Consider the following 26904-nt stretch of genomic DNA (forward strand, 5'->3'; position numbering starts at 1 on the left):
GTTTTATTCTGTAGTATTTAGGACTACTTGGAGTTAATTTTCCCCAGGGGTCCAAGCAGGCTGTTCAGGCTGTATGAGAAGCAACCAACACATCCTCACTAGGGCAAACGCAACTCGCTGCAAGATTTAGAGTTGCTGCAGCAGAGCATAGCTGGCTGATTTGACATCCCTTCAGCACCAGAGCAAGTCTGGAGGATCTAATCATTTTTAGAGATTAAATGTTATTCTTTGCTTCCCCCTCCCCATGTAAAGCTTGGCTATCATCTCTAAAGCACTGAAACAGTCATTTTGGGATTCAGTTTGCTCTTTGTATCATTACTGTCAAGCCTGAGTGTGTCCGAAGTTGTACATCTCCCATAACCACCCTGCTTGCTGCTGTCAAAAACACACAGCACCTTGCAAAAGAGAAGCCTGTCCATCAGCTCGGGACCCGACCTCCCAAGTCCTTAAACAAACCTTTGCAGCTTAGTTAAGAAAGCAGTCATGTTTCTTGAGAATCATAAACCATGTCTTGTGTGCTCTGCTTTGGGAGAGCACCTGTTCACCACCATGAACAGACTCATCACTGAGGCATGGAGTGCTCGGTGCACTGCAAATCACTTCTGACTACTATAATTAGACAAGGTTTGGGAAAAGGAGACTATTAGGTACTTGATAACAAAGCTGGAAACAAAGGGACAAAAAAGAGCAACAATAAAATCACGTTAACAAAAACTAATGTGAAATGTAGTTCAATTGCTAGCTGCCATTAAGAATTCACCTCTGGAGCGTCTCCTGGCCACCAGCACTAAGCAAGCACCTCCAGAAACACCTAATCCTTTGAACATTATTTCACAGAACTGACATACTTCTTGGTTATAATTCTCTAATCTGTTTTACATATCTTTATCATCAAGTCTAAGAAAAAAATAATTACAGCAAGATCCCAGCAGCCTACCAGTCTCCTTACTACTCAGTAAGGGTGTGATACCATAATCCAGTTCAGTGAGCCAGCAAAAATGCAAGTGCAACTTTGCTTCACTCACCATAAGCTTCTTCTTTTAGGAAGTGTGATTTACTGAGCACCTGGGTCTCCTTCACTCCACTGTGGTGTAACAACACATCGCTGGGGGAATGGTCAGCCCCATTCTTCAAAGCTTTCTATTTCTAACTGCTACCTAAGCCATCATGTTTTGTTAATCCTGGATTCTCCAAAGGATTTCTCATTCAGTGCACCATCACAGTTTCGAGGCTCCTCTTGGCAACTGTACTGGGACTACACACAGCAAAGGGGACCTGGGCTGGTGCAGCAGGGCTGAACCTCTCCCTTTCCTGCAATACTGGGTTTCTCGATGCTCCATGGAAGTTACGACCTCCAGACTACACAACTCTAAGGAAGGAAAGATGACAACAAAACCGCAGTGTCTTCAGATACACACGACACAATATGCCTTTGGAATAACTCAGCAGCTAGTCTGGCCTCCTAATTAATACAAATTGTTAAACTTAACCAACTTATTCCTACATTGAGTTAAATAATATTGGAGATTTGCTGAAGCTTAATATTAAGAAAGATAATCAGTTTTAACTTGCAGATCTCATGAGGAAAACAAACTGAACTACCACAGTAACTCTGACAGTCTGTTTTGCTGCTCAAATGCATAGTTAGGCTTGACTTTGCTTAGATGATTTACTCCACTTACAATGTGCTCGCAATCTTTCAAAAGTGACTTTTTATTTTTACATCTTAAATTATTTTGTTCTTCTCTGAAACTTTTCAGCATAGCTTTGCCACATCATGACACAGAATTCACAGACAACTACTCAATTACTTGTCTACTACCAGATCTAAATCTTTTCCCAAGTCATAATGTTTTGATAAAACACTGTTTTCCCAATCTGTATGCTTTATTCCTAAAACATAAAACTTCACACTTTTCTGTAGTGAAACAAATTGTGCAAGACTCAGTCCAGTTTATCAGCAAACAGATAACTACCTTCCCTTCATTGTTGGTTGTATCTCTGATAGCCCTTACCTTAAACTTATGTGTTATCAAAATAGTGGTTTATGTACTTAGATGCAGTGAAATCAGGTCAACCTCTGCTTGGCACAACAATGTTTAAAGAAAGAAGTTTGTCAGATGTCTTGCAATGGCATTTTTGGAAGCTCTAAAGATGTTTTACTCTGACAGCACATCAGCACCAATGCATGGCTCCCAAAGGAACATCCTCTGTTGTCACGTTATAAACAAGTACTCAAGAAATAATGTGCTTTTCCAGTTTACAGGGCAGAGAGAGAAGATGGTGAGAATGGAATTCAACCTAGCTAAATTTTTGGCGATGATGATGAGGACATCCTTTTCAGGGCAATTCTTAGTTGATTCCATTGGTAATCTAACAGGCACTTGTAAAGCACAGACTCTCATACATTTTGAATATTTTAGGATGAGATGAATCTCATCTTAGAAGTTATTATTTGTCTCTAGTGAGCACGGAGTGAGACAAGGAAAGTGGTTCTAGCGGAGACACCTATGCTAGACAGGTCTACGTGCAGGGAGAAGAATCCTATCTTATGGCACAGTTTTCAGAGTCCAATTTACAGAAAATAAAGAGCAGGCTTCCTTCTAGTAGTTTAACTGGGGTAAAAGGTTTCAAATAAAGATTAAAGATGCCAATCAGACAAATCAAGGAATCCACGCTTTTTCCCTACAAATGCTCTCTGCCTACTAGTCACAGACTGAGGATAAAGTAATTTTTGATTTCTAGATACAAGTTGAGATCAGTGAAGATGAAATTACCCTTTTAGAGCTAAAATTTCATTAAAGTTTTAATTACTCTTCCATTTCTGGGATAGTAATTAATATCAGCAAACTCTACCACTGTGAATAAAAAGTAGCACTTCCAGTTGTACTTTCAACACCCAGGTGCTCGCTAGCAAGCATGAAGACTTAGTGTGTGCATTTGGAGGGAAAGCTTACACTACAATTCATGCCAATAAGGAATAGTCCCCTCTTCAGGATTATCCTAATCCAAGATATTTGTAAATGGATAAAAGTCACCTGAGCATTCAAACAAGATTCCCCAGCTGAGCCACTTACCTTCAGAGTGTATACTCCCATGCGCCCCGGGACCTTATAGAAAATGCCCTCTTCCCCTCGGGAGTTTGTATGTAACATAGCATTCAGGCATGCAAGAGGAGAAGTCCCACTGAAAACAAAAACACAAGGTTAATGTTTGAATGTATTTGGTCACTGTTAATCTTCTGCTAGGAGACAATCATGGCCCCTCACCTCACCATCACACATGCAGAGGCAGAAAGATTCCAGATCCAACTTCTATTCCCAAGGAGAATACAAGTTGAAGCTGCTGTAATAAGCAACAGTGAAACGAGTCCATGTACCCACACTCCAGTCCCAGGAAAAAAAGCAAACAAAGCAGCCCCCAAGTTCAGGCTCTCCAATACTTCTCTGCCAAACATCAAAACGATCACACGTTTTTAAAGCTCTAGATACTCAGCATTGCTCATCTGAAACTCAGAGCAGGTTTGTTGTGAGCTAATGACTGACTGCAGAGATATTTAAAGTTGTGCTGTGGGGTTTTTTTTCCAAAAAACCTCCCCACGTCATACTGAAATGAGGGTTGTGGGATAAAGAATGGAAACCGATTATGCAATTTCCCTTGAAGAGTGTGGAGATCTTCAATCCCAGTCAGGAGAATGGAGGCAGAAGATCCATTTTTTCACTGGTGCTGGTGGGGGTTTCTTTGTTTGGTTTTTTTAAACCCATTCTGCTGTAGCCAGAAGCAAAATCAGGTGGACAGGGCAAGGCAGGTGACTTTTGTTCCCACTACAGGGTCAGGCTGATCACATCCTCTACTAAATACATGTCCTTGCTTGTAATGCATATTGACATCGAGCACAATCCCTGCACAGAAGTTAAGCGAGAAGTTTTCACCTCCCAACACCCTGTCACAAAGGCTGGAACGGGCACCATCAAATTGACTAAAAACCTAGATTTGTGACTGATTGACTGAAATCCCTGAGCCGCTGTTTGTCTGTAGTAAATTACACCATGAACATTCAAACAAATTGCAAACAAAATTTATACAAAAAGGGGTAAAATAATCCCTGGGAGAAAAGGGAAACAGAGGTGAGGATGAGCAGAGCCTTCTGATGATTTGGGCAGGGCACTAGGCTCAGCTGAATTACTGATGACTAGTACAAGCAGAAGCCAATGTCCTCAAATAGGTCTGGTCTCCTCTGCCCCAGCACGTGCCAGCTAACAAGTAGGAGACCCCAGAAGGAACACTGGCCAGACACGGTGGCTCACAAACCACAGGAGAAATACCATTACGAGAGGAGGGCTAGTATTTATGTTGCTAGACCTGATCCCATCTGTGCTGACTGCTATGCAAACGTATGTCGGAGGGACTGGTGGGGAGCCAGCAGGGCACCGTGCTGGTCCCTCCTGCCTGCGGCACCACAAACCGAGCATCCTGCAGGCTGCTCGCTCCTCCAGTTGAGAAACAGGCTTAGAGAAGTACTCGAGCTTCTGTGGGAGCTGTGTGGTTGTACTGAGACGCCCCAGGGCTTGGGCACGAGCCTGAGCAGGGGCGCACAGTCGTCCCCCACCAGCAGAGATCTCTGTGGGGTTGCAGCCTGCAGTCAGACCAGATGACTTCCTTCAAACCTACATGCAAAAGGTCAGAAAACAGCCTCTACGGTGTTAATGAATACGACGGTGCAGGGGTGCTGCTGCCCTGCGGTTTTCTCTCTCCCAATCAGTGCCTCGGTGCACACTTTGCACAAACAGATGCTGCCTGTTGCAGTTCTCTCCAGAGAGTGTCAAAATGGATGCGACACAGCCGAGAGGACGCCTGTCCAAACCACACGTTCACCAGACTGCGCTTACGCATCTCTGCTCTGCAGGATCTTGCGCTTTCTGAGGTTTTGCGAGCATCATTTGTTAATATACCAGCAAAAACAGTGATGAGGAGGGAATTTTCTAAACCCCAGCCCAAAGCTCATCTGACTGCATTAGCAGACGGCTCAGCCTGATGCTCAAGCAAAAAACACCAGTGCTGGAGAAAGCAACTGAGCCTCAGGCACACCAGGGACCACCCACTCATCGTGTTTTGGTTCTTACATGGCAAAACTCAGTTCCATTTGGGTAGTCTTACACTGACCCAGTGACTCCTCTGGCTAACAAATGTCTTTTGGAGAGACAGCCAACTGTGATACAACAGAGAAATCAGTAATGTGAGCACCTCGCTTTGATCCCTGCCAAGAATTCATACTCGTCTTCAGACACGGCGTATCTAGGTTGATGTTCCAGCCAGAATCCCTATTGCTGAATATAAGCTTCTCCTAAATACATTTGCACACCATAGAAAACCTTTTCCTTGACTAACCCCACCAAAACCAGCTCTTGGCTCATCACTCCCTGCCGCTCCCACAGCTTTTCTGTGCACCTTCCCCAATGGTGAAGCAACTGCTGCAAACAGGAGCACCGCAACTGGAAACAACTCTTCTCACACCAGCTTCACCAAGGGCATGTGCCAACTTCACAGGGCTAATCCTCTTCTCCAAAAAGCCACAGGGTCTCCCTGGAAGCTACAATTCAGTGTGATTTCCTACAGTAACCCCAAATTATTCTCAAAGGCACTGCTCCCCAGGGTACACCCTTCCCCTCTTCTCATCTTTGCTCCTGGATGCGATTTCTGTATGCAAGTACTATGCAAGAACTGCACACAAGTATATTTTATACAGGCCCAGATGTATCTGGCAGTATAAACAATGTACCTGCCCTTCTCCCATCACTGTTGATCATCACCCCTCCTATCACTGCATCTAGGAAATTATCAGAAGTCATTCCACACTTTTTTCCAGATCACTAATAGCATGTTGAATAGCAATGAATGCACCGAAGCATTCCCATGTTCAGGAAGCTCTGGGGCAGCGAGGAGAGCTCTGCCACATACCTGACCTTTAGCTCATGGAGTACATTCTTTTTAAAAACAGTATCAGAGCAGAATATCAATGTTAAGCCAAGCATTTTACAAAAGTCTAGGCAGAGCTACGCTTTGGAAGCTCACCAAGGAATGAAGCCTTGGCAGGACCTATCTTTACAAGAGCTATACTCATCTGGCATCTACACTGGTCCTACTGAATTGATTCCATTGTTTAACAGCTTATCCACTATTTTTGCCTTTTTTTTTTTTTTTTTTCCCCCTCTCATGTTTACCCATCTCTAGTTACATGCCTTCCTCTACAGGCTGTTCTAGAAAGCTGGTGCAAATCTAACAGTATCCTAGCCTTTCATAAAGCTTATTGTAAAAATTTTAGAAGTTAAAAATCAGTTGACAAATCCCACCCAACTTTCAAAAAGGGGGGGGGGGGGGGCATTCAATTTGGGTATAGGATGCATGGTCTTCATGTCATATTACATCCTTTCTGCCTCAATGAGCAAGTACTCATGAGCCCTTCCTTATTAACTGTCTTATTTTCATGACTATCAGTCAATTTAAGCCCCCACTCTGGGTGCAGGGTGGCAGTTCACACTTCTGAACAGAGCTCCCCAGTGCAGCTGCAGAAGAACAGGACAGCAGCTGCTACTGCAGGGTTACATGAGCAGCCTAAACAGCAGCTTCCAAATTCACCGATCTGATCTTGATTTGACATACAAACCTCCAAATTGAAAAAGAAAAAACATACCCCCAAAATATCTGAAAACAAGCCGAGATGCTCATCCCAGAATTCAGATGAAGCCCTAACCAGCAGGGCTGTACTACACCTACCTGCATCCCATGGGAAACCACTTCAGGCATTTTTTCTTATATAAAAGGTGGTATTGCCCACAGCTCTGACAGTTTGCTAACGTCAGAGCAACGTGCAGTGAGTGAGACTGTGGTTACGTTTATTCTTGGCAATGAAACCTGTTCTCCTCCAAATGGAAAGATTTCACCCCTTGCTTGTTCTTTACTGCCCCTTTGCTCAGAATCCCCTAGCATTCACTTATTACTTTTTCCAGCTACCTGTGTTTTGCACCCAGCCTACCTTTTGACACTTTAAAGGCAATAGCTGCCTAAAAACAGCCTTAGGAACCAAATGTTATTATGCCATTTATTTTATTGCCTTTTTTTTTTTTTTTTTTTTTTTTTTTTTTTAAGTAACAACAGCCATCTCCTCCATTTGCCAGGAACACACACCGGATCATCAGCCACGTCTGGCAGTTCCCATCATTCCACCTCAAACCCAGTACTTGGCAAAGCAGATGAAGTAAAAGACAAGTTCCTGCCCGCTCCAGATTCATCATTACCCATTATTTCACTTCATTCCCTTCCATCCCACCCAAATCTGCACTGCTCCACCTGCAGAGCCACAGTCAGTCTGACCATCAGCTTCTATTAAGGTGACTGCTAATATACCAGTCCTTTTGGAGGTTTCAAAACAGGATTCATCCATCAGAAAAGATTATGTGGAGCTCAGCAAGACTATGACATGACTAGCTCCTAACTGCTATGCTCCTTCATGGCCCCTTAGGGGAAGTTGTATCAGATCTGTTAGAGCTGAAGCCCCTAACTTGATTTCTAAGGCTTCTGAACTGAAATGTTCCCCAGCTTGGTGATCACAGTCATCAGTCACCCTGGGCTCTAAATAAGCTCAAATTGTGGCTCTTGGGTTGAAGATGAGGAGTTTGAGATGTGGATGCACAAGCCTTCTCCATTTAGAGAGGCAGGAATTACATTACTGCTTTTGAGGACAGTCTCATCGCAGGCTTGTGTTCTACCACTTATCTACAGCAAACTGGCTCGACAGCTTATTGCAGCACGGACAGACAGCATGCTCACAGTTATGGTGGCAGGAGAAAGAAAAAAAAGGTATATCCACAGTCATTAATATCAAATTCTCCCAGAGAAACCTGAATGAACGTTATCCATTCCACCAGTTCCCCTCCCACAGCTAATGCTCACAGTCTAGGGGCTGCTTTGCCCCTCCTGCCCTTCTCCATGTAGGGCTGTTCTCATTTATTATTTAATTTCCACTCAAAGAATCTTCCAAAATGAGCTAAGATCAATTTTCACTTTTCCCATTGCATTAAATTTCCATATTCCCCTGTTCTCACAGACTACCCTGTTATATATTAATATATAAAATTAGTATTAACAACAGCAGCACCCCAGGACTGGTACAGAGAGGTGGTGGGCAGCTAAGCTGTCCCAGCAGCAAAGGGATCTCACTCTCCTAGTTAAATGCAAGGTCAAATTATTTGTCCAGATGCTGGCAGTTAGGTGCAAGTTATTGTACTAAAAGCACACAGCCACTCTCAAATCGGTTATTTCGTACCCTAGCAGTTTAGGAACAGAAGCTGAATTTGAATGCAAGCAGTACAGCACCCCGTAACCCCTCTAGGGCTTCCTTCAATACTACATGCAGGGTGCAGGTTTTGGGGGGTTTGTCTAGTTTTAGAAACAAGGGAAGGCTTATGAATCAAAATGACACTTTCTTCCACTAATTCAGTTTGTGATGTTCTCAGCTGGGATGCAATGCACACTGTTTACTGTTTAACAAAGCAGCGCGTACAACTCCAGACTCAGGTTTATGGCACCCAGCTAGAAGTTTTTTATATAAACCGGTGCACTTGAATTAAAATGCTTAATCTAGACAGGGCACACTTCTGATTTTACTGAACTTCTAGGGTTTCCTCCCAAGAACTAGCTACTGTAGGAAAGAGTTAGACATTGGCTCGTGCCAACGCTAGAGGGGCTCATCCCCACGGCCCTGAGATCTACCTGGACTGTTTTCATCCCCAATCTCATTTATGCACTGAAAAATAGATTACATGCACAATCAAGATATTGTAACTTTATCCAACTGTCAAGTAATGCAAGCCTTTTTCAAATACATTCAGATATTTCAGTAGTTTATGTCAGTAATGTACTTGTGTTTCATCAGGCCACTTTCCTGACAACAAAAGCATTTTCCTGATGAAAACAGGATAAATTCCTGATATAGAAAATAGTTGACTCGGACATCCTCCACCTCCAAAAAGTTACTGGTGTCTTGTCTAATGCTTCTAACAGTCATTTCTGACAAAAACTTCAGCAGAAGCATTCCTACTGCAGTTCATCACAAATGGCAAGAATACTGCTCCAAATACAACTGGGGGGAACAATCTGGGGCTAAGGTATTCAGCCTCTAATAGTAGCAGCACCCTGCTGCTTTTTCTGTGCAAATACTTTTCAGAATTTTACATCTTAGATGCATGCATACACAAGCTGTGTTTATGCTTCTGTGAGTGGAAAGGATTTTTAGCTTTTTCATTTATGCACTCACAGCAATGTATCATCTAACCTTTTTATTCAACTATAGAATAGTATGTTGGCTGACAGCTACAGCAAAAAAAAGCAAACCTGTTTTAACTATTATGATAATAAATGGGATGCTCACCTTTATCAATTATCCAGTGCTTAGTGCCAGCCCACTGACAAATAAACAGTACCCTTAAGAAAACCAAGATAAACGTGCCTTTGTTTATACTGGTTCACATCTCTGCTGAGCAATACTTCTCAGGATAGTTCAGATCAAAACAGGTGCTTAGGCTGATAAATTCAGCTGATGCTAACAGTCAACTATAGGCTTTGTTCATTAAAATGAGCTTGCATTAAAAGTAAAAAAAAAAATATATTTGCAACAGTTTAGAAGATGCAAAGGTAGCTATAACAGCATTTACATGATTAATTTGGTTTCCATGGCTTTACAAGTACATACTGAAACTTCCCAGTTTTTACTTCTCAAAAAGCTAAAAGTAGCACAGCCTTTCAGTAAATCTGCCAAAATACAGGCAGCAAACTCAGCATAAATAGGACTCATGGTGCCACTGCAAGGGTCATAATCCAAGATCTCATGCCTAGACCTAGGATCTTCATCATGAAAACTGGGAAACATCGATTTGTTCACTGTTGGAAGTTTTAAGCCATTTTACTTTCCCATACCTTACGCACTACCCTCACTTACAATATATTTCAGCTTGAGAAAAACATATCTACCCATTCAAAACTACCTTTATCAAAAGCAAAAATGGTTTAAGTGCTGACATAGGCTTTAAACCACAGCATCGAGAATATTTTCATTTACAGATGCTGTTTTAGAGAGAGGTCCAATACAATCAAATACCCATCAATACTTACCAGGTGACCACCCAGTGAACAGGCTGAACAAATACCTGTTCTTAAACTCATATTATCAGAGCTGGCACCAACCTTTTAGCTATACAGCACCTCAGCACCTTCGACAGCAGGGTCTTAACGATACTTATATTGCTGCGTTGGGGCAAATATGAAGTGCCTGTGAAGTGGCTATTTCAGTTAAAAATTCAGTTCCCAATCGTTTTGCTACTATTGCTGAGCTCAGCAGTGCTGCCTGCCACTGAAAATGATGTTTTAGTAATTATTCCCTTCTAATACCAACTTGCCAGCTAAAAATAACAAATTTAACAGATTTACTGGAATTTATAAACCTGTTTATACTTATAAACCTGTGACTGCTACACAAACTATACTTTTTTTACATTGTTGACTGAACAAGGGTTTCTGGTAACTTCTAAATATTTATTCTATTCTGAAAATTAACATTTTCCATACCCACACTTTCATTTCATTAATGAGTTAGAAAACTGATCTCATAGCGATCTCCAGCAAGTGACAATCCCTCTGCCTGCAGAACAGGCACATTCTTATTTTATTGGACTGCTGAAAGGATAACAGTGTAATAATAATTTTTGCAGTTAAGAGACAGTTGTAAGGCCAGTCAATGGCATAAGAAGAAATACATATTCTGAGCTCCCTCACCCCTCCGAGTATTTCTCTAAGCTACTCGACATTTCAGACAGACACATACATACCAAATTTTCCTTCTGAGAACTGCCAAATTTAAGCCATCATTAAACCATGGCATTTTAAACTCCACATTAAACTCAAAGCTTCTTCGGACCGAGCAGGAAAAAGGTGTTTTGAGAGTGGTAAATGTACACAGGGTTAAGGGCAGGACTCTCTACTCTGAGCAGCTGCCTGTTGAAGGGGAGGAAGGAGGTGGAGCGTTTCTTCCCACACTTTCAATCCCACTGCAGCATCCCTTCCCATCAGCCTGGCTCCCAAAACCTCAGGGACCAAGCTGACTTGTTCTGATTTGAAAACAAAGTGTGACCAAATCGTTTTTGTTCGGTCACATGTGGGTAGGACACCAGATTGAAATTTTTCAGTTGTGATGTATTTGAACTTTAAACCCTTGCCCTCAGAACATCATGTAAGGTGTATTTATCTACCAAAAGGTTACTTTATATTAAAGCTCCATTTTTAATTTGGTTCGCAGAGTTTACAGTATTTTTCCATGTGTGCACAACAGCACGGTCTTCAGCATGGTGCACCCAGCAGATCCCTTGCAGCCTCCTACCGCAGGACCCCCTCTGGAGCAGGACCCCCACCTTCGGGCTCCAGGGGATCCTGCAGACAGAGGGGCATCTGCTGATGCTGCTGGGCACAGAAACACCACTCAGAATTCACTGGTTTCACAGCAGGTAGGTGCTCTAGCACCCAGCAACCTCAACACCAGGGAAGAGTTAATTATTGCCTTCTGCTCTAAATGGAAGCTTTATATAAAGTGCACGCAGCAGCGAGTGTCTTCATTTCACATCGTCACTGCATGTTGAGGTAACTGGATAAAAACGCCCAAATGGACTGGACTGTGTTTAAGGGTGAGGGTTTTTCTCATTTTGTTCTTTTGAGCATCCCCTTCTTCCCCACTTTCCATTTGAATCAGACATTCACACAAATAGCTTTTTGTTTATTAGTATATTAAAATATGATGTTTTAAAAAACAATAGTTTCAGATCTATGGAAGTGTCAGAGCAGAGAGATATTGTAAGCAGACACCACTGTACCAACTTCAAGCTTGTTAAACACATTCATGATTTAGAAAAGCAGCTTATTTTACATGTTAAATTTTGCTTCACCCAATATGCAGTGCCAAATGTCCCCGAGACAAAAGATGCACAAAAATACATCATGCAAATCAAGCATCCCCCTCCCCCCAAATTCAGGTTTGCAGACAGCAGGGTTAATCTGTAAGACACTAAGCACTCACATGCTATTAGCCTGACATTTTCCACAGACTTTACAAACAGATTAAGATTTCAAGTTTGCATCGCACTGAAGCACTAATGCAAACAGCATGCAGGAAAGGTAGATTAAGGTAACAGAAGCATTAACACCAAATATACTACCATTACTTGGTTTCTAAGTCTGTGTGAAACAAGCAGTTGCTCATTTAATTAAGGCTTTTGCAGCTTGCGTTAATAGAGAAGAGTAGCTTTAGAACAAATCAGCAGTGGTTCTTACCTTCTGGAGTTGGAGTGCAACCCAAAAAAAGGAGAGAAACACCCCTTTAAAAATTTGAGCAAAACAATTGTCTAATCATTAATATGAACCCTCCCCCCCATCCACCAAAACCAAATTTTAAAAGTTGCAGGCAGATCTGCAGTAATACTAAGGCCAGGTTATATCAAACAGATATGGGGGAGGAAGATGTAGACCTGTCAGATTTTTTTCAGACTATTTTCAAAGAAGCTGGCATACAGCTACCCACCCCAGGCAACTCCCAGATGCATTGTTTTCAATCTTCACCAGTTAAGCTTTTTATAGGGTGGACCCTTCGGAAATATCACATGCAGACAGAGAGCAGTATAGGAATTTACTTATTGTTTCACACACCCTCAGCACGACTCAGAGCTCCCAACTCCCAGTAAAACAGCAGCCCTGTAACCCAGAGGAGCGAGAGAGACTGCTAGCAGTTTAATGAAGCCAATAGTTATGGTGCAGGAATGAGCATGTACTGCTTCATCACCTCCATGGGTAATCCATGGTCTTGCTAAGTCATTAATAAGGCAAACTAATATACCACTGGCCTCATTTAAATATTTCCGCAGTAGCGGAGCTTGGGGCAGGTAAAATGTTTACTGCTCTAAAGCCAATTCATGGCTTCACACAGCACTCAGAGTTCATGGGAATTTGTGCAAGATCAAAACAACATGAGTGCAGCCGGCGATCACAGCGAGTTCAGATGGAGCCGCACGTAGACCATAGCCTAATAGAGGGCCCAGGAGACACTCATGGATGAGGATCAGCCTGGAGGACACAATAAAGCTCTTAGGCACACACTGAAGTTGGACTTTATTTATAGCTTTAATTAACGGTCTATCATGACAACTGAATCTGACCTGCAGGAACATCAGTAGACCCTGATATCATATACAGAGTCCTGGATAAGGTTAAAAACCCTAGTAGAAGTCATCTGACTGTCTTAGACATGGTTTACAGGTGTAAGCAATACATTCAGGTTTACAGCACTTGATTAGCTCCACCTTAACACAGTGTCCACAGATAAGATACCTGTTCACATGCTGTTCACATCCTTGAGGGACTATGCAGAAACTAGCATTTTCTGATTTTAAAAGAGGAAACCAGATAGAATTATCTTCCTCTAATGCTTTTGGGGCACAGAGTTAAAATTTCAAAGTTTTGGGGTTCCACCACTTTGTATTTCTGCTACAGAACCACGCACCAGTTCATACTGAAGATAAATCCTAAATCTAGATATTTGAGACCTCGACTCTAACGTTTTCTAGAAGAAACAGTCAACCTTTTAGATTCCTGCAGTGTTCATCAGTAGTGTATTACACCCCACATTTCTCATTGCAACAAGCTAATATACTCTTTCACACGATGAAAAGCAATGTGCAATTTTATTTTGAGGAGACAGCAAAAACTGCTACTACCCCAGTCTCAGTTAGGATTAGAGAAGTAGAATATTTTGTTAGTTATGGATTTGATACCTTTATATAAGGAACATGGAAAGAGTCACCTAGTCAGAGTTTCTCCTACATATAATGAATGTATTTAACACTCCCTGCTAATGGTAACAGTATGATCTTTCTCTGTAACCATTCATTCCCTTTGAACTATTATTTTTCATACCAACATTTTTCCCTACATGTATCATTTATGGCATCCACTAACTCGTCTCCGTGCTTCTGCACAGACACGGAGTGGTACAGAAACCTGGGGCTGCTTCAACTTTTAGAAGAATTAATGCTAATGAAGCAAAAAAGAAACAAGCCCTGTGAGAGTCTGCCCAACCCAGGGTGTCCCTCAAGAAGATCAGCTTTTCATTCTGTGGTCTACAGGGGAACAAACCAGGCTCCCCATGAAGTATGGGCATGATCTGCAGTCAAAGGTTCGTGATTCAGAACCAAAAGACAAGGTGGCCTGGAGCTGGTAGTGCCAGCAGAAGGTGTTCAAGGGGCAGAAGTTGCATCTCCAGCTTTTCCTCACTTCAGGAAAAGTCCTGGTAGGGACCCCCTGCCTGGTTCACAGGATAGTTATGAGTGTCCAGAAGAGACAATCACCAAACATACCGCTAACCTTGTTAAATATTAATCTGTAACTGTCACTATGACTAATACTTGACAGCTGTTTGACCAAAAATAGCTTTAACCTGTACTTCACACCATAGACTTTACACACAAATTCCACCTAGATATAAAGACATCATGAAGGTCTCAGAATACCATGTTCTGGTGGTCTTCAGTTAAAAATTTAAGTTAATAGCGGTTTATTTTCTCCTGAAAAAGTCAAATCCAACTTTCAGCTGACTATAGGGAAAAAATTACAAGAAATTACTGCACCAGCATTTATTGGCCTTTGCTGCTGCCAGCCCCTTCTCCTGACAGCTTACAGTAATTAATAGAGCAAAGCTGAAGAGTCTTGCAATTAAAATGTGCGTACCTGTAAGGCTGGCCCTAAGGCATATGCTTTCCAACAAATGCCCCTTTCCCATCAGCAAAACATCAGGAAAGAGCCCCAGAATCCCAGCTGTGAGTAAGAAGTCTTGCACGTGACAACCCCAAGAGATTAGTAATACTTTTATGGACATTTTATAATACCCATCTTCCAGCATAATGGAAAAAAAGCTAGAGAGATTTGAGGTAACCCAACCCTGGTAGTTCTTAAATAAGAAGCACAGATGCCCCTATCCTATATCCCCCCATACACACTTAACATTATCAATATCAAATCTATGAGACATGAACTCAAGGTCTTCCAGATCATTTGAAGATTACCATTAAAGAACCTGTGGATTAAAGCATGTGTAAAATTATTTAAAGGTTTGTCAGCTGATGGCTTCAGTGCCTTCCAAGCCAGCTCATAATTTGCAACTTCACACGCTGAAGGGGGGCAAAACCAAAGCTGTTTTGTGCTAACAGAATATGACCTGTTTGACATACTGTACTCTAGCTGCACATACTAGAAGCAGCCCTTTTAACTGTACTCTCTTGTCCACAAATAAGCCTATTAAGGCTTTGAGGTATTGCAGTGACTCACAATCTTACAGGAGGCGCTGAAGCCAAAAGGCCAGTTTGCTAAGGAATGAGGCTGGGAACCATGACTTAGAGTCATTTAGATGGGGAGGAACATCTGGAGGTCACCAGTACCACCTCCAGCTCAAAGCAGAAGCAACCAGTCCAACCCTAAATATCTCCAGAAGTGGAGATCACACAACCCTTCCCTGGTCCCGCTCTAGTGTTTTACCACCCTTATGGTGAAAAAAATTTTCCCCCTCATTCTAATCAGAATTTCCCATCTTGCAATTTGTGTTCATCACCTCTCAGTCTAGCACTGTGTACCCCCATGAAGAGTCTGGCTCCATTTTATAGAAGCTGTTGGTAGAAGTGAATGCTCACTGGAAACACCAGCCACCAGATTACAAAAAGCAGATTTGGATATAGCAGCTTTTAAATGTACTGCTGTACAAAGAGCCCAAGCAGGAGAAGGTTCCTGGTGTGGTTACCTATGGACTGCCAAAGCAATGAGTAGTTTCAAATACTCTAGACCAGACTACACAGAAAGGTGTTTTTTTGCAAATTGTGTCACCCAACCTCCTCACTGTGGGATGCCGCAGTTATCACCAGGCAAATTTGATCATAAATACTATTTTAAGAAGTTGTGAAAAGCTTTATTTGAATAAATTAACACTGTAAACAAACCAAGTGTGCCAAATCTGCTGCCTGACAAACCCTCGATGGCCAGTAAGGACAAATCCTTCCAGCACCCTCTCCCAATGGGGTCCTGCAGCACAGGGGATATGCCTAGGCATCAGCTGCTGTCACCAAAATAATTCATCCTGTCCTCAGATGCAGACAGCAGCCCTTAGGGAAGGCTATATGGGCACAGGTGGTATAAACCGAAAAGCCTGCTCACACAACAGGAAGATGCTACCTATTGCAGTCTCTGCCACTCGAAAAAATGTATTGGTATGCTTAATTAGTTAGTATTCAAGAAGCTGCGTGGTTAGCCAAGGTCAGAGAGCACTATAGGAACCCAAGTGTCCTCCTGAGGATGCTTTGCTGTAGGGCCATCCTGAAGCACTTCTGGCAGGTCCTCCCAGCTGTTCCTACCTCTTCTACCCTACTCCCACCAGGCTCCCTATACAGCAGTGGCAGGAAAATGAGCTTCAAATTGGCTTTCTCGCTTCGGCACATTACTTTCCAGTTTCCCAGCTTCCTGCTGTCGCAAGGAATCAGGAGGCAGCACGAGTGAGCTGAAAACACAAGCCTGCAGCAGGTCCCATCACTACTTCAAGACCCTTCCCCTCTTGTGTCCTGCCTGACTAGGTATTTTTCAGCCAATGGCTCAGATGATCAGAGGGGAAACACTAAAGATGAGCTCATCAGCATGTCAAGTGGCCTGAAGCCATTTTAAGAGCAATACTATGAAGGTTGCTCTGACCCATGCAGATTTCCTTCATCAAAATTTGAGCTCTGTGTAACAGTTAGCTCTTCAGTAAAAATATATCACCTTCAATGTAGAGACAATTTCAAGTTGCCAATGTGCAGATATTCATTAAAAGGAGACAGCAAGCAGACTGCATAGCAAGAAGTTGTTTCCTTAGCATTTTGACTATAGACATCAAGGATGAGGGCAAAATTCTGGACATACTTATTCCACAAGAAGTTATCAAATGGACTATCAAATATTCTACCAAGATAATTCTGTATATTAGTCAAATGTGTCTAAAAGAAGGACAATGGCCTATATATGTTCCTCAGCTATAAGGTCATGACCAGAATCAGACCAAGCTGATGAAAATTCTTCATTTCTTGAAAGCAAGTGAAGGTGTCCAGAGCCATTAAGGAATTTGCTGAAGGATTCAGTCTACACTTACTATCCTCTGGACTTGTGAAAACACTTAACCGGAGAATCTACAGAGGACGTGAGTTATCAGAAGATCTGCTTTTTGGGAGGTAAAGCTATATAAGTGGACTCAAATCCAAGATAGAGTAGACTCAGAGCAGCAAATCTTCATGGGTTTTGTACAGCTGCCCTGCCAGGCAGGGGGAAGAACATGGCTCAGACTCCACATGCAACACAACTAGCCAGCAGCAAGAATAAGAGGCTTGCCTGCTCTGTCAGACACAGGATGCATGTCTCTTCCATTGTTGGACAGTTTCAGTTTTCACATTTTCGTAATATTTTTTAAGATAGAGAAATGAGAAATATATTTTTTACTGGTTATCAATTTAATTCTCTTCACCTAGATGAGTTTTTTTTGCCTGGGAGAGCCTTTTATTGTAGGCTCATCATGGCTTTAAAGAGCAGCTTTTACAAAGAGGAAAGTCTAACAGTTTTGATAGGGGCAGCTTTTAATAGGGAGAGGAAAATCTTTGTAAGAGATAATCTATCTTCACACCCAGTGTCAGTGGGATCCAATACCAACTTCATCCTTTTCAAAATAATTTAAGAACGCTACTTCCTTTTAAAAGGCCCTCTTCCACCCTTACCCTGTGGGGGGTGTTCGGTGTTAATTTTTTGGAGGGAAATTATGCTGGAGGAAAAATTTCCTAGCATCAAGCTGTTGAAGAAACAACCGCCCTGAGAATCAAGGCATGGAGGAGCATGCAACTGCATCTTATTTCCTAGCTCTGCAGCAGAAGATGAGGAAATCGAAGTACTGAAGAACGGCTGGGAAATACTTTAGTGGCAAAGCCTTCTGCCAAGAATAAGGAGAGATCACTTTGTTGGTCCTTAACTCGATCTGAGATGCAAGAATATCCTCTAGCAGTAAACAGCTTCCCCCTTCCTACAGTTATCACCTAAGTCCAGACTCCAGCCTCACCTTTGCTCATATTTCTGAGAAGTCAATGAGGGAGCTGGTGGTCTTTTAAGTTCATCCTCGCTCCTCTTGCAAGAGAGTGACCAAGTATAGAGTTTTTTTTCCCCACTCAGGCAAGATCCTTATTTCATAGCACTAGAGCAGTAATACAAAGGAGTAATACAAACGTGACACTGCTCTGAACTACACAGAAGCTAAAAGCCCCATGTTTTCTTTCCAGGCAAGGGCAGTCACTATCACTGTAGTTGTCCTCATCACTCAGGAAGACAGACTGTTCACATTACCAGACTCACAGAGGACAAGCTAACCACAGAAATACAGCAGGCTTCTGATTTTCAGCTAGCAAGAGAGAAGATATACAGGAAATCGGTTAAGAAACCTTACGGAAGCCTCAGGTTACAGTGCTGGCACGTCATTTATACAAGCATCAGACTGCGCAGCTCCAGCCCTCTTCACATAACCATCTCCCCTGGAACCAAGTCCCCTCCTCAAGGATGCTCTGACTTGGATGCTCAGAGCACCTTGCAAGGAATTTGGAAGGACCAACTTGCCAATGAGAAGCATAAATTAGCCACTGCCGGGAGGGCAGCTAAAACAGTTTGAAACCAAACTGTTCATGACACACTTATCTTTAGTCCAAATATGACTAGTGAAAAGGGGACTTTGGCTTCTACACTTTTTTTTTTTTTCTCCCAAAGTGGTTTAAGAGTTTGTTTTGGTTTATGTTAGAAATTCCATGAATACTTGAAATAAAAGTAGCCAGAACACGATGTCTGTTTTCATTTTTACCAAGATTGCGCTAGTGTTTAGATGTATTTCCTTGCTTAACTAGTATTTGGGCAAAAAAGTCAGTGTGTTTGGACAGAGGTCCACAAGCTACTATTTTATACAGTGTCCCCTATAAAATCCAACAAAAACACCACATTCATGGCTATTATGAGAAAAGGCTACCAAAGATATCTTTCAAAGATGCTAACTCTTCAGATACTCTTACACTGATTTTAACATACCCAAAGAGATTAATGGAAATCCAATGACAAGTTCACAATTTTGATTTAAAAAGCTACTTATCATCAAACAAATGTGATTCTCTGTTGCTAACCCTCGGTGCCCATCTATCCCATGCATTCAAGTTTAGGGAACTTTCACAGCTGGTGTTGCTTGGGTTAACACCATTATCCCATGCATCTTCAAAGCCTCATTTGAAAGTATAAGTGTTACAACATGCTCAGGCTTCCCCAAGCTACATTGCCAACAGAGATAAGGCAATATAAGATGCTGGACAAATCTTAGAGCCAGATATGGTTATGCTGCCAATTCATCAAGTGTTTATGCCAATGTATTTTATTTTCACAGTTTGCAAGCAGTGACCTGTAGGTAGGAAAGGATCTCATAGGATTAGCACAGCCTGTCAAAACAGGCAAATCAAGAAAATTAGGATGACAGATCACATGAAAAGTGTAGTTCTAGCTTCAGGATGCTGTAGGTCTCCAAAACTGACACCTCAGAGTACTGATCCTGGGTTGACCTTTAAAAATCTCACAATTAAAATTACTTGAGTACTAGGATAAAATTATAAATACAGGTAAGATGATCAGCCAGTATCACCGCAGGTTTCCGTATTGCTACAAAACCCCCTCCATCTTATGAAAGACCTAGCCTTGTCCAAAAAAAAATTGTCCTGCACATAGCAGAAGTCTCCGCTCCTGTTTTTTCCACACTCGACTGTCACCCTTCTTCCCTGCAATTCCAAATCCTCTACAACAGTACCAGCACTTCGAGTCCTCTCAACTCTTCCAATATGCCCTCAAGCTTCCTCCCAAGCAGCCAGCCAAGGGGCAGCACATGCCAGGAATCATTAGCACAAAAGGGAGATGGACTGGCTGCGTGGCCAAACAGAAAAATGACTGCTGGACACTAGCTGGGCTCCCTGTTCTCTCTGCCTCCTTTCAGGTCATTTGTCACTTCTAAAACTATTTTCTTTCTGGAATTCAGTGATTTTAAAAAGTTAGATATATCAAGGATTTGAAGCAATAGATGCTGAATTAAAAAAAACCCAACCAACACACACACACTGCAGTCAAAACTGACAGAGTTTAAAGATTATGTGGTTTGTGGAAATAGTTTACTACCAAAGAAATTTGCAATTTTGTTTATTAAAAGCATTGAGAAACAATTCAAAAAACTCAAATGCCTTGACACATGTGCTAACAGGAGAGCCCATGTCCTGCCTGCAAACTTATATACCATTTTGCCAGACTAAAACTCTTGCAGCTGCCTGGTATCTCAAGGCAACCAAGCACAGGGAAATTACCGTAACCTGCTGTCAAAGGCTTTGCCATGGTTTCCTACTGGAACCTCCACATGAGAGCACTCAAAATCTGGTGAGCTCAACATGCTCATCTTACAGCTTTTATACCTTCTCTAACATGATTTTTCCTCTAATAAATGCTGATTTGTGTTAAGCCCATCTTGTCACAGGCTATGACTTATCAGAAGCCCAATCCAGCCACAAACACATTACTGGCACTAACTGGAACTGAACTGCTTAAGAACTGACAACCTTTTAGGTCTTAACCTAAATAAACCTTTATTACATCGATCTAACATGTAAGGGGAAAAACATACATAGCATCCAAGCATAGCTAAGTCACTAAGGTGGATAGCTGAATGAGAGAAATTGAGTTTCACATCTGACTGCTCCCACAAACATCTTTCAGAATTTAAGATACTCGGGAGTTTGCGCTGTCCTGATGCTCAGCAACAGGTCTTTTAGAGAGGAAAACAACTTACTAGCAGCTCAGGCTAAATCCCCAAATCGACTCTAAAAGGAGGACTTGAGGTTGAGAAGGATTATATGGCACCATGGCATTTCTGTTCTGTTTTTTGTTTTGGGTTTTTTGTTTGTTTTAGTTTGGGTTTTTTTGCTGTTCTGTCCAAAATCTGGCCTGGCCAGCCAGAGACTGGATCTTTCACACCACATCTGAGCTCTTGCCTAAGGCTCTGCCCCAAAAAGAGCACTCTGGAATTGCTAAAAACATTCACCACGCCTAACTGCCTGGATGTTTGCTGGACTTGTGCTTTGCCATCAGCAAGACCACCAGTACAGATAACTGCATTTCTATCCTTGGGTGGGCACAAAGGACTGACAAGTGCCATTACTGTTCACGAATACGCCTTTGATGGATTAACAGTATTTAACACAATACTGAAGCTGCCCTAAAGCTGGTAAACCTTTGATCTGACTGAATGTAGTACTGCCCCAAAGCAAAGTGCATAGTCAGGGCAGGAAATAAACGGCACTTCTGTTACCTCTTTAAGAGCTAAATGAGTATATCTGGTTTCCTTATTTTTAGATAAACTCACATTTCCAAAAAGCAAACCACCTTTGTGTTGTCCACAACTTGAGTGGAAGATGTTATCAATAGCAGAATTTCTACACTTGGCCCCTTGAATATTTCCTGCGAAGCAGATGGATTGCTGTATTAAACTGGCAAAGTGGAGTGGAAAACTTAATTAAGTCAAATTCAGGATGGCTATTTAATTCCTAAACAGATCAACTGGCACATCTAATCCCCCTTTTCCCCTCCCTTTTTCTTTGCTCTTAGAGAACAGAAGTATAAACACTTTGTACTTCATATGGACAATTGTTCCCTATCTCAGCAAATACACCTGTCCATCTCTGGGAAATATATATGAGCAAGGACTCAAGAATTAAGCTGTGGTAACAGCAGTTCAAGAGTTGTCATCTGAGTTGCTCTGTTTCTAAATCAGATCAGTGTCACCTGGGTTGGCACCCTCCTTTCCCCAGCACACCAAACACTCAGTCTGCTCCTTATGGGGAACAGGAAGATCTCTAAAGCAGAACCACACACTACTCCAGATAGTACTAAAGAAAACAGCATGAGGAATAAAGTTTTCTAAATAAGGATTTGTAAGTGAGGCTGCTTTTTTACTTCCTGGATAGCTTTAAGTTCTGTTTTAGGTAATTTCAATTAAACTGACTATTTTTTTTTTAAAGATGAAATAAATAGTTAAGTTTACTTCATTATGTGGAGTCTGAACTACCTGATCAGGTCTAGTTTATCTTATATGAGCTGCAGACCAGAGTCATGCATACCTGGCATGCTGGTTTGGGCTGGAATAGAATTAATTTTCTTCATAGTAGCTAGTATGGGGCTATGTTTGTGCTGAAAACAGTGTTGATAATTCAGGTATGTTTTTGTTACTGCTGAGCAGTGCTTATGCAGAGTCAAGGTCTTTTCTGCTTCTCACCCCACCTCACCAGTGAGTAGGCTGGGGGGCACAAGAAGTTGGGAGGGGACACAGCTGGGACAACTGACCCAAGGGATATTCCAGACCATATGACGTCACGCTCAGCATATAAAGCTGGGGTAAGAAAAAAGGAAGGGAGGGACATTTGGAGTGATGGAGTTTGTCTTCCCAAGTCACCGTTACACATGATGGAACCCTGCTTTCCTGGAGATGGCTGAACACCTGCCTGCTGATAGGAAGTGGTGAATGAATTCCTTGTTTTGCTTTGCTTGTGCATGTGGCTTTTGCTTTACCTATTAAACTGTCTTTATCTCAGCCCATGAGTTTTCTCACTTTTACCATTCTGATTCTCTCCCCCATCCCACTGTGAGGGAGGTGAGGAAGCGGCTGTGTGGCACTTAGTTGCCAGCTGGGGTTAAACCACGACACCTGGAAATTTAAGTATGACCCTTATCTAGCTTTCTAGGTGAAGAGTACCAGTGACTTGAGAGCCTGTTTGCAAATGGGACCTAGACTCCAATTCTGCAGGTATTTAAAATTTCAGTCCCCAAAATACTTATGAGATAGAAGTTAACAGTAAACTGAACTAAGTTGGAAGTGAAGTATGAATGTATTTTACCAGTATGGGTACTTAACTCACCTGATTTCTTTAAGTCCTTCTTTCTGGATAACTTGAAGGATCTCTTTATGGCTCATAGGTGTATTGGGATATTTCTCCAGGACCTGGCAAGCAAAAGCAGATTGAGAGAAGTTACTCATTTGCACTTTCACTTTAATGTTTGACTGCACAGAAAACTACGTATAACAGTTTGGACTTCTCGAAGGATATGACCAAGGAAGAACTATCAGCCTCCCCACATCTCATTACCACCCCTTCCATCTGAAGGATTTAAGGAGCAAAGAGACTCCAGAAGACTGGCTAAAGGACTTGTTTTAGTGCAACTCCCAAATTTTATTTCAAATGTGCTGCCCCTAGATAACAATTCTTGGAGAATTAAATGCTCCACAGTAACAGGGTGGCTTCACAACCATCAGCTTCACTTGGGAATGCTTCAGGAACTGTCATGGTACCTCAGATACACAACTTCCAAAAACCAAATCCTTAAGCTTTGCAAAGTTGAAAAAAACTACTGATCAGTTTGGTCATAAGTATAAAAGAAGTTTAAGGAAACTTGGGATTTAACACTCTTAGGGTTCTTTGAAAATCTGCGCACAGTTCAGGCTTAAAGGTCATAAATATGGTCTACAAAAATGCTTCCTACATTAAATTGTCCAATACACATCTGCCCCTTCCCCAGCCTGCATGAAGCACACCCCAGTACCTAAGCATCACTCACCTCCCTTTCAAGAGGGCTAAGATGCAGAAATATAATTCACAACAGCAGACAGAGGGATGCTTAAGACTTCTGAAGGAATACGCCAGTTACTGCACGTCATTTGGATATTTTAAGCAATATTTGTGCTGGGGGGATGGGCAGGAAATGCCTCGTTTCCTTCTTAATCATCTGCTTTTGACCCATGCCCAGCACATCAGCCCTTGTGTTCTGACTTATGTCTTTAACCAGATAACAAACCATCAGTATGTTAAGTATTAAAACCTACAAGTGACTTTGCAGAAATAAATTACCGGTTTTAATTTCCTCCATTCAACAGCTGTGCAGAATACAAGGCTTCTAAACCCTTGCACCTTACTCCCTCCAGGAACATTTAACTTATCCTTATGGCTGCAGATTTAGCGCTCTTTGGTGAGAACTTTGAAAAGACCTTGCTGAACTAAAAGACCTACGTTTAGCACCATCTTTAGCTTTGGAAGCCCTAGCTGATGTCCTCATCATGTTAAATCTCTTGTTAAGTTATGTTAAAGCCTGACTTTCACAGCAACTTAAGCTATTTCCAAACCTGGTATGTGTCTTTTGCCAAGGCTGGCTGGCTGCAATGAAGCATACTCTGAAGCATAGCACTGAACAGCAGCACAGCATTTTGGCTTTAGTGACTTCTTGAACAGCAGAGTAGCACATGTAGAAAAAAAGTGAGTTTAAAACAGATTTAAGTGGGATTTGCTTACGCTCACTCTGGTATCAGCCTCAGTGACTCATTCCACTTCATTGCTGACTGTATTGTAACTAAGAATGCCCATAGCAAAAGGGTAGAAAATTAAGGTGGTTGAAGAATGATTTAAGTCAGACCACTGCAGTTTTTAGATTTATATCAGCTCCTAATTCATGTTCGCTCAGCACTGCCAAAGAGTCAGTATACTTTTATACCATTAACTTGGAACAAAATCTGAAAGCTTGTTCTGCACAGTGTGCTGAAAGCCCACGGAGGGCAAGAAGAGTTAAGGTTATCTCAATTTCCATCTGTGGTGTCAACTTTTTCATTGCAGCTAGCAAAACAAATTTGGAGAAAAATAAAGTAGTGCTATGATTCCTTAAAGAAGGAACTTTAGGGCATTTGCCATTTCTCACACAAAAAAATACAAGTGTGCATTTTTCTCCTTGGGCACTGTGTTTTTCTCTTGACTTTCACTACATAGACAGGCTCTTGACAAGTCCCATCTCGCTCATACCGAGAGTGGCAACAACACATTTCATTAATTTTTCACTAGGCACAACCGCAATGCAAGCTAATACCGTGTTTGACCAGAGAATATCATTAAGAGCAGAAAGAAAGAAAAGCTTTTCTAATTACATCCTTGCATGCCCACAGGATGCTTCTAAGTATTTCTCCCAGGTAACCTGTTCCCACATCTTCCTTACATAGGATTTTTTCCTGTAGTTGAGCTCAGCAAGATGATCAGTCTGGCCTCCTGCCACACCTGCCTGGCTTCCTGCAAATCACGAAGGACCACTCCTGTGCTCTGAGGAGGTTGCTCTTGAAGATCAACCAGCTCTCCTGGGTTTCTCTGCTCTACAGGAGAGATTCCTGTAGGATACCATGAATCAGTTCTCTGAACAAGCCAAAGCCAGGCATTTTTATGCTTCTACTCGCTTTCTTCATTTCCCAGAGGATCTTAAACTCTCATTTCACGGTCACAGAAACCAAAGGTGCCACTGTGTACCACTGTTCATACTGCCAGTCAGCTCTCTTCACCCTGCTAGATCTCCTCTAGCCACTTTGTCCAGCACCTGGCTCAAAAAGTTGTCCTCAAGCAATTCCAGAAATCTCCTAGATTGGTTGTGCCCTATATCACCTTGTGCTTCCAGCAGATGCCAGGGCAGAGTCAGAACCAACTTCCCATTCATAAGGCTTTTTCCAGTTGTCTAAAGAGGGTTCATCCACTTCCTCTTCTTGATCAGCTGGTCTGCAGCAAACAGCCACCATGATGTTCCCTTTGTCACCCTTCCCTCTGAACTCAACTGGTAATCTCCCAGTTGAGTCATCAGCAGTTATACAGCACAGCTCTGCACATTCCTAAAGCTGTTCTTTAGCACAGAAGGCAAACCTTTCTTCATTTTCCATGTCTTTCCTTCCACCTAAAGCACTCCAATCATCCATCCCTCCGTGAGTTTAATCTCACCAACATTGAGGGCTCTGCACATAACAGGAGCTGATCAAGAGGGAACTAAGCTATTAGTATCAAAACTGCACACAGATCTCTAACTCCTGATGTCCCATGCTGAACACATTTACATACAAGTATTTCAGCCTAGCCCACGGGTGTGCTGGGGAGGTACAAGAGTTTCTCTGGAGAAGTGGAAGAGGCTCCCTTGTCACAGACACCCAAGTGCCTCTCTTCATCCTGTACTTCTTTTCTGGTTTTCAGTCTCCATCCCACAACAAACCTAGTTTAAAGCCCTCCACACTGTTAGCAACCATGTTCGCAAAGATGCTTTTGCCCATCTTTATCAGATGGATCCTATCTCTTGCCATCAGTCCTCACTCCTTAGAGTCCCATGGTCATAAAAAACCCACCCTGTCTAAAAATGCTAACTGTGCAGGCAGAAGCTCATGCTCAGACAACATCTGCCTCCTGCCTAAGCCTTTCCCATTCACCAGCAGGATCTAGGAGACCACCTGAACTCCCAAAGCCTCTAAAACTTGCTTCCAAGGCCTGGCATTAACTTTTTATCTGCTCGAGGTCTCCTTTGGGAGATCTTATTCCACTTCCAATATAGGGATGATGCTGATGAATCAGAGGTGGGGGGGGGGGGGGGGTGTGGATATTAGCAGTGGGTCCCCAAGATGCTCAGGGGACTAGACTACTTCCCCTGGAAGACAAAGTTATGAGATAGAGGACTTCTTCAGCCTAGAGATTGAAGAAAGCTGGAAGAAAAAAAAGGCTGAGGATAAGACACCATAACAGCCTTCCAGTACCTATGAGAAGGTTAAAAAAATGGAGCCAGACTCTTCACCCTGCCATCTAATGAAAGTATGACACTAGGCAAAAGCTGAAACAAGAGGTGCCAAGTGAGTATAACGAATAACAT

At 42.2% G+C, this 26904-nt stretch overlaps 1 protein-coding gene across 2 annotated transcripts in view; it reads right to left on the reverse strand.

The window, feature by feature from the left end:
- Positions 1-26904, reverse strand: part of ASXL2 (ASXL transcriptional regulator 2) — a 131929-nt gene that overhangs the window by 74589 nt on the left and 30436 nt on the right. Inside the window, exons 2-4 of one of the 2 annotated variants that reach the window (XM_030037028.2) lie at positions 23118-23200; positions 20622-20624; positions 3078-3186 (exon numbers count right to left, since the gene is read on the reverse strand). In XM_030037028.2, the coding sequence (XP_029892888.1) occupies positions 3078-3186; positions 20622-20624; positions 23118-23200 (195 nt within the window). The remainder of the gene's footprint in view (positions 1-3077; positions 3187-20621; positions 20625-23117; positions 23201-26904) is intronic. The other variant, XM_030037029.2, reaches the window with a different exon arrangement.

This window comes from Aquila chrysaetos, chromosome 15 (assembly GCF_900496995.4).
Source record: "Aquila chrysaetos chrysaetos chromosome 15, bAquChr1.4, whole genome shotgun sequence".
Classification (NCBI taxonomy): domain Eukaryota; kingdom Metazoa; phylum Chordata; class Aves; order Accipitriformes; family Accipitridae; genus Aquila; species Aquila chrysaetos.